The following is an 8,127-nucleotide window of genomic DNA, read 5'->3' as shown; positions in this document are numbered from 1 at the left end:
GATCTTTGGGTAATATTTTAAGTGGACTTCTGTTCTGCCCATGGTCCATCTGCTAAAACAGAGGGGGCGGGATTTATGACCTGTACTGTAGCCAGCCCTCAGGGGAGGATCCAGACGCTATGGCTTCACTTACTACTGATTGATCCAATAAGGAAGTGCCAAAAACCGCAGTTCGCCGAGTGGCCACTAGGGGCAGGTTTCATAATGGAGTAGTTTCTCATTGTTAATTAGGCCGTTTTTCACAACTCAATTAAACCTATTTAAGGCCTGGTACAAAAAAACATTATAGGCTGTATGTTAACGTCATATCTCCATGACAACACTGAGGGGGGTGAATTTTTTTGTACCAGGCTATTTTTCCATTTTATTGGAGGTTAAAGTTAATGACGAATAAGGGGCACAGCCTCTTGAGTTACAGCTAGCCGCTGGCCCTCACTTCTCCTGAGAGGTAAACGTCAGCCAGATGGACGTATCTCCCTCCCCTCAACGTCACATCAATGCCCTTTTTTGGTAAGAGGAAATGAGGTGGAGTCAAAGTCTGACAAGATGGCGAGTACGATTAAATCAAGTTGAGAGAACGGACCTCGACGTAGAGGCTACGTCCATTTTTTATACAGTCTATGGTCATAAAACAAATCATTGATAATCCAGAGTTTTGAGATGTGTGACGGTGCAGCTTTAAACACCAAGAATGTAATTTAGGCTAAAAGCTTCACTGCAGAGCTACAGTATGTGATGTCAAGAGAGACTGAATGAATAAAAGATGCAACTGAACAACAAGGTCATGTGTGATTTTTTCTTGGTAAACCCACCATGTGTTTCCGTTCAGCCTTTGATGTCCACCAGCATCCGCTTACATGAGTTTTGTTTGTTGGGTTTATAGGTTTAAATTGTAATGACATTTAAACAAACCCAACAGCAGCATCTCTTTCCAGAAACAATGTTCCGGATAATCTGGTTAATCATCAACAGTCTACAGAAGCAAGCGTTGACTGAACTGTGAGGACACTGTTTTGGAAAGAGATGCTCACACAAAAGCCACATTGTGAAATGGTAACTGTGGTAACGACATTTTTTTTCATCTGACCTCCACCACTTCTCCTTCTACAGTCGACTTTTGTGTCCATCACTTATGGCAGCCCCCTAGTTGTTTTTGATCACATCTGGCCTGGCGTCAGCACAGTCATGGAAGTGCCATGACAGCGTCCGAGGCTGCTCTTCTATAGTCACCACGCAGACATGTATTGAGGGCGGCTGGGCAAAAAGAAAGGAAAGAAAAGCAGGGTCAGTCTGGCTTTGAAAACTGAATATCTTGTAAGGCCGTTCTAAAATAAGAACATATAAAAAACAAGATACAGTAGTCTCTTTGCTACTCTTTGTACTGTGTCAAATGTATCACACAAACAGTTTTGATTGTGACATTTAACGTTAGCCCTAACATTTTTATTCTTATTTTAGCTAGTACACACATAATTATTCTGTGTCTGGTAGTCTTAAGGTAAGTCAAAGACCAATCACAGTTTGCATCTTTGGATCAAAGAATAAAATATATAAAATAAAAATATAACAATCTTTATATACTTTGGAGGCAACACAGTGGTGTGGTGGATAGCACTGTTGCCTCACAGCGAGAGGGTTCCTGGTTTGAATCCTCCTTCTGTGTGGAGTTTGCATGTTCTCCCCGTGTCTGTGTGGGTTTTCTTCGGGTTCTCCGGTTTCCTCCCACAGTCCAAAGACATGCTCGTGTTAGGTTAATTGGTGACTCTAAATTGCCCTTAGGTGTGAATGGTTGTCTGTCTCTGTTCATCTATCTATCAATGTATGTGCCCTGTGATGGACTGGTGTCCTGTATATAAGGGTAAGGGTGTACCCCGCCTCACGCCCGATGTCAGCTAGGATCGATGTCAGCTGGGATTGGCTATATATATATATATATATACATCTATTTAGATATCATTTTAGGAGAAAATACACAACATGTTCTGTTTATATTTCAAAACTTGACCTATTTTCATTGATATATTCAACTCCATTCTTGCTCAGCTCTGTTTTTATCTTATAGTAGATCTTTACTTATTGTATTTACATTTTTGTTTTATTTTCTTCTCACTTGCTTTGGCAATGTAAACGTCTGTTTCTCCCGCCTTGAGAGACAGAGAGAGAGAGAGAGTGGAAGGATTACAATACTTCTCCAAACAGTATGAATGTATGTATGTATGTATAAATAGATACAATAAAGAATAAGTGAGCCTGTGTGAGAGAGAGAGAATTGGCCTTTTAACTGAGATTCAGAGTCCACTAATTAAGCTTTAAAGAGAACGGATAAGCACTTATAACATTGTGTAGGAAATCTGAGTAATTTCACATATGATTAAAAATATACTGACTTCAAATCAGAAATGAAATTGTATCCGTCACTAAAAATGATCTTCCATCATGTTGTTGACACACGTTAACTGCACAGATAACAGCTCTTTGATACGTTCTCCGTCAGAACTTACAGTTTGAATGGAAAGTGATGAGGCTTTGATGAAACTTTAGTCAGAGTGCGGATGGGTCTGTGTGTGAGAGCTGAACGTGTAAACAGGACAGCGGCACACTGGTAGAGCTCAGTGGGCGGGGGAGACAGGAAGATGTCAGCAGGTAAGGAAACAGTGACACAGGATGGGTAGAGTGAGTGAGAGGACAGAGAGAAAGAAAGAGAGACACAGTCACCTTGAGGAAGTTAACAAAACAATAGAAGAACAAAAGACGCATCATACTAAAGGTAAAAATCTTTTTGGGTGAAATTTTCATATTTTACTGTCAAAGCTTTTTAATGATATGAGAAACTGTGTTGGTGCACTAAACTCTTCAGAACATGCTGACCACTTGACACCTGACATTTTTATTAAACATTTTCTACACTTTTTCTGATAGGATGGGACTTGTGCAATGTTTTGTGATTCTCCTGATGTTTTCTGCACAGCTGGTGCTCACCTCTCCCATGGTAATAATGTCATCCTCTACAGTGTATCTGCCTAAATAGCCTTTATTCTAAAAAGAAAATAGTGTTGTTTGCTTTTCAAGTTAAAGAAATAGCTACCAACTGTAGCACGTGAATCAGGAGTGTAGAGGTTTGTATCTAATTGTGTTAATGTGTTAACAGACTGATGGGACCCATTATTACACTATGGGAGACAGGATGTGTAAAATGTGCCCTGCAGGTAAGACGATGTCTGGTGTGAGCGTTTACTATTTCTGTATCTGTTTTTCTGTCTGTTCCTCATTTAGCTTTGACTCACTGTTTCTAATGAATGAATCAGCGATGATTCATATTTAAGAAATTACTGTAAAGCACTGAGCCATGCCGTATCTATCATTTCTCTCTGTCTGTTGCTGTCTTGTTTTTGCACGTCTCTCTGTTTGTCTGGATGAAAAATTACACATGCACACTGAATTTGCGCTATATGACCACATCCTTCATTAATATGCGCTCTGGGCGAGCAGCCTCTCTCTGCTCTTCATCTCATCCGGTTGTTCTCATTTGTGTCTTTCTGTTCTGTCAGGTAAGTATCAGAAGTCTTGCACTGAGTGTGAGTCCTGTCCTCCTGGAAGCTTCACAACTGAGTTGAACCGTGAAGACAGCTGCCATCTTTGCTACAGAGACTGCACGCCAGGTAATGAAACTATGAGTAATTTCTACCAACTTAACAGTTTCATCCATCCCCGATGATGGTGATACCAGAGTGACCTTTGCGTTTCTATAATAAACATAGAAAATATTAATCTATTTGCATTTCTGGAAATAATCATTTTTCTGTGATAAAAATCTCCTCTATTTCCTCAGCTTTTCATATGAAGGTGGTTCAGAACTGCACCGGCACATCAGATGTGAAGTGCGACTGTGAGGAGGGTTTCAGATGCACTGGCTTGGTCACATTAACAAAACACTGCAAATACTGTGTCAAGATCCAGGAAACAACTACGACTGGTAAATACTGAGCAGTGCAGACTTAAAATTCTGTCTGAACCAGCAGGGGGCCTCATGATACACACGTTATAGTTTTTGCTGACTGTATGAGAATGACCAATAATGATACTGAAGGCTTTACAAAAGTCATTTACACCCAAATTCAAATCCTTTACTTTGAATACTGATACTATAGTGTGAAAATACGCCATTACTACTAATAGTGCTACTTAGGTAAACACAAAATAAGTATAGCTGGAAATATATTCAAGTTGTACTCATTTTGATACAAAGGTCACAGAGCCATGGACATCTTAAACATTGCTGAGAAATAAACAAGTACAAAAATAGATAGATAGAACTAACCTTCACAAAAACTCTTTACATAATGTCATAAATGCCTTTCAATCAGGCCGGAACAAAGACTGTTTTTACATTAATTGCTTTAAAAATATGACTTTTTATTAAAGTCTCTGTTTTTGGTGGGATATTTTTCATTTTTTTTATTTTTAGTTGACAGTAGGGAGATGACAGGAAATGGGGGTTGTTATGACACGCAACAAATGCTGACCGAAGTGCAGATCATGGCCAGAGTCTCAACCCCTGCAGACCACCAGGATGCTACAAAGATACGATTGTTATCCAACAACAATAATGGTATTTGGTCTAATTTAGGGAATTCAGTTAATGTGGAAACAAAACAAAGAGTCACAAAATAGAAATTCTTACGTACCAGTTCCTCATAGCAGAGGATGGCAATGAGGAGTGATGTTCAACCTCTTACTGTACATGCTGCTTGGATTGCATCTAAAAAAAGTAACTGTCCATGACATGATGTGAGGAGGTATAGCCCATCATCACATCAACTAATAGATCGACACGCTCTATCTCACACACCTGTAGACTCTTCTCATGTATATCTGTGGATTTTGTTTGGTCCTGTGTTGGTCCTCTGAAATCAGAAACCAACCTCTTTTTTTTTTTGTTCTCCAGAAGCAGCTGCGGTTACTTCGAGCAAAGATAAACACACGCCTTCCTCAGCTTCCTCAGGACATAGCAGCACTTCCGCAAAACCCTGCCATTTTCCCAAGTAAGTGGTGGATTTCCTTAGATACAGTACATAATAAATTCCTCACTGAGTGGAGTTTTAAAGCTCTAGAGTCACACGGCACAGTTACAGTGTATCACACAGAGATTATTTTAGTCTTTGTTCATGGGGACACATATTTGAGATATTCAACATTTCACGCTTTTGTCACACAGGTGTGTCGCTCAGGCTGTCCCAACGGCAGGAAATGGCACACATCTGAAAGGAGGTGAGTGTGAGAAAACAATATTTCAGCTGATTTCTATCATTTTGGGGAACAGACATCCATTCCAGACTGAATTACCTCGTGATGGATTGACATGAAAGTTTGTGCAGACATTCACGATCCCCAGAGGATGAATCCTACTGTCTTTGGTGATCCCCTAATTGTTCCTTTAGGGGGACCAGCCTATTTATATTTTTGTTTTTAAGTTTACATCTGGACAAGTTATTGGATGAATTTGCTGTGGAATTTGGTAGTCTACATACATCCATGGTGCCCAGACAATAAATCCTAGAGACATCAGTGGTTCCTCAACGCTTCCCGCCACCAGCAAGTCAAAGTTTTTACGCAAGGTTTTGTACAAATATTGTTGGTTCCAAGATGATGAATCTTACTGACATTGGTAATCCTCTGACCTTGTATTTTACTTGCAGATCGGTCTGGAATGTACCACAGAGAAAATTTGGAGCTGTTTGCCAAGCGAACGTCCAATCAGTGTTGGTTTTGAGGCGGGTTTAAATGTGATGCAACGCATGCAAATCTGATCTATAGATAAGGTCTATAGACACATTTTCAGACAGCGGTAGCCCTAACTCTGTTAGCCGCTCGCTAACGCTTTCTTCTCTTGGATCCTTCTGCTGGCATATGGACCGAGCACCTGATATTGTGCCTTTTATCTGTAAATTTTCATTACACAAACAGCAAACATCCTTTACCAACATGTTGTCTACTTTCTGAGCTTTGCCTCGACGCTGTTAGTACATCAAGCTTTGTTGATCTGATTGGTTTATTTGACTCGTCTATCATCAACAGAGGTGGTGATAGATAGAATGTTTATCCAGTCAGCAACCAGTATTTTTGCCCCTTCTCAAAAGATCTTCAAACGAGAGTTTCCAGATGTATATGCTGAGAAAATGCGAATTAATCTATCTGGCGGCGTCAGGTTATGACGGAATACATTGAAAACTAATAACATTAGCATCAGCTGTACTTTGTGATAAGTTAGGATTAGTAATCGTTAACATGCTAACACGCTAAACTAAATATTATCTGCTTCACCTCTGTATGTTAGCACTGTCAGTGAGGGGAGAACGTTTAGCTAAAACTTCTCACAGATACGCTAGCATGGCTGAAGACTCTTGTTTCTTTCTTTCAGACAACACGAACAGTCAGCTGGCAGCCATTTTGTGTCCAATGGTTGCCATTGGAATCGTGGTCCTTGTGATCCTGTTCTCCGTTCGTCGCCTTGGAGATGAAACATGTTTCAAACAAGGTTAGATGGTTTTTACATCCAGGACAGCTTCAGTGTCGGGTGTCTTGGCTTAATCAATCGAACCATGGAACTTTTTAATCACACCCCAACAATCATTTGCTGAAAGCCTTTGGAAATGACTGTGATTCAAATTTGTCATTATCTTTGTAAGTCATTTACATGTTGATTCATCATTGGTGGACACTAGTGAAGAACTGACTATTAATATGTTTTATCTGTTTTCCAGCTATTGTAAAGTTGTGCAATGAGGTAAGTAGCTAATTTCAAAACTTCCTTCTATCAAGTACTTTCCTTCATATTTGGCATATTTTCTCTTTTGTTTGCCCGAAACTGATGGACATGTTCTTCTTCAGGGAGCTGCAGATGTGCCTCACAAGCCAAAGGACTCAACTCCTCAGTTCCCCAGAGATTCACTCAGTGCAAAGCAGCAGCCACCGGGCCTTTCAGCAGCCAATCATGGTACTGATGAGTGAACTGAAGACTTTCATTTTAAACACTTGGCTCACTTTGTAGAGTCATTAAGAAAATGAAATGTAGAAGATGCAGCTGTGTTACTGTTATGATTCTGAGTTGCTCTTAGTTGTCCTGCTCTGTAACCTTAATGTTAATGTGCTTCTACGGACCAATTAAAACATTACTTTAAGTGCATTCTTTGCCTGTTTCGGTCTCTGTAGGTCCAGTCCATGTCCACAATCCGGGGACGGTCATCTTTAGCTTGCTCAGTCAGTTTACAGGCCAAGTTGGTCCAACAATTGAATGTGGGAAGACGGCAGAGAGAGTGATTAGCGAAGAAGAGGAAGAGAGAGACTGTCCTGTGTTTCATCCCACATCCTCTCCCAGTATTCATCTCTCTGAGGAGGAGAGGAGTGGAGAGTTTCACAGCATTTTCTTTCCCTCTCAGGAGCAGGGGAAAGACTGCCATGTGTCCAAAGAGGAGGTGCTATAATGTATCATAAAAATCCCAGAAGATTTGTGTTGGTGGTTACAACTGCTGGCTGGATGCCAGATGATCCATAACACATTCTTTTAAAGAAAGGAACTGTAAAACTGTGAACCCACAGATGAATGTGGAGCAGAGACATCTCCGTCTGGATTCAGTGTTCTGCAGAGACATTGTAATCTGCAGATTCTGGGAAAACTTGTCAGTGCACAACAGAAACTTTAACTCTGGGAACACCAGCTGGCGGGTGATCTCCTTTGTAAGTTATACTTTTAAATATGTAAATACCCTTTAATAAGCTCTGCCAGCTTTCTCTAAAATAATATATCCTTAATGTTTAATGTTTATCATAAGTATTAGGCATTTTTACACAATAACATTTTATTTTGAATAAGAAAACTAAGTGGAAATACAGGTACGTTTAAAAAAGATTCACTTTTGATATGTACGTTTTGAATAAAGTCTATTTATATATACACGTATAAATGTAAAGATGTGAAATCACTTTTGTGTACAATAGTACATACAGTACCACCGTAAAGCAAACAAATGCACAGTTAAACTCATGCATAACCATTACGGTGTCACACTGCAGAATTCACTATTTTCAGTGTCTTTCAGATTCTTTCTCTCTCTGGTTTCCTCCACTTTT

The 8,127-nt window shown here is 39.9% G+C and overlaps 1 protein-coding gene across 1 annotated transcript; it reads left to right on the top strand.

Moving 5' to 3' along the window:
* The first annotated feature begins 2,694 nt into the window (after positions 1–2,694).
* Positions 2,695–7,847, top strand: LOC310951004 (uncharacterized protein). Its single transcript, XM_083919064.1, has 11 exons — positions 2,695–2,767; positions 2,920–2,989; positions 3,149–3,206; positions 3,549–3,659; positions 3,830–3,973; positions 4,946–5,042; positions 5,216–5,268; positions 6,419–6,535; positions 6,762–6,784; positions 6,889–6,994; positions 7,210–7,847. Exons 2-11 carry the CDS (start codon positions 2,921–2,923, stop codon positions 7,479–7,481), a joined length of 1,050 nt encoding a protein of 349 aa, XP_083775190.1. The 5' UTR covers positions 2,695–2,767; position 2,920; the 3' UTR covers positions 7,482–7,847.
* Positions 7,848–8,127: the final 280 nt, after the last annotated feature.

This window comes from Echiichthys vipera (genome assembly GCF_963691815.1).
Source record: "Echiichthys vipera genome assembly, chromosome: 8".
Lineage (NCBI taxonomy): Eukaryota > Metazoa > Chordata > Actinopteri > Perciformes > Trachinidae > Echiichthys > Echiichthys vipera.
This window is presented reverse-complemented; position numbering and strand designations above follow the sequence as displayed.

Excerpts from the sequence above, each read along its gene's own strand:
- LOC310951004 (XM_083919064.1), top strand. The coding sequence starts at position 2,921 with ATGGGACTTGTGCAATGTTTTGTGATTCTCCTGATGTTTTCTGCACAG. Across the intron at positions 2,990-3,148 it reads TGGTGCTCACCTCTCCCATG|ACTGATGGGACCCATTATTA; the intron begins GTAATAATGTCA and ends ATGTGTTAACAG. Across the intron at positions 3,974-4,945 it reads CCAGGAAACAACTACGACTG|AAGCAGCTGCGGTTACTTCG; the intron begins GTAAATACTGAG and ends TTTGTTCTCCAG.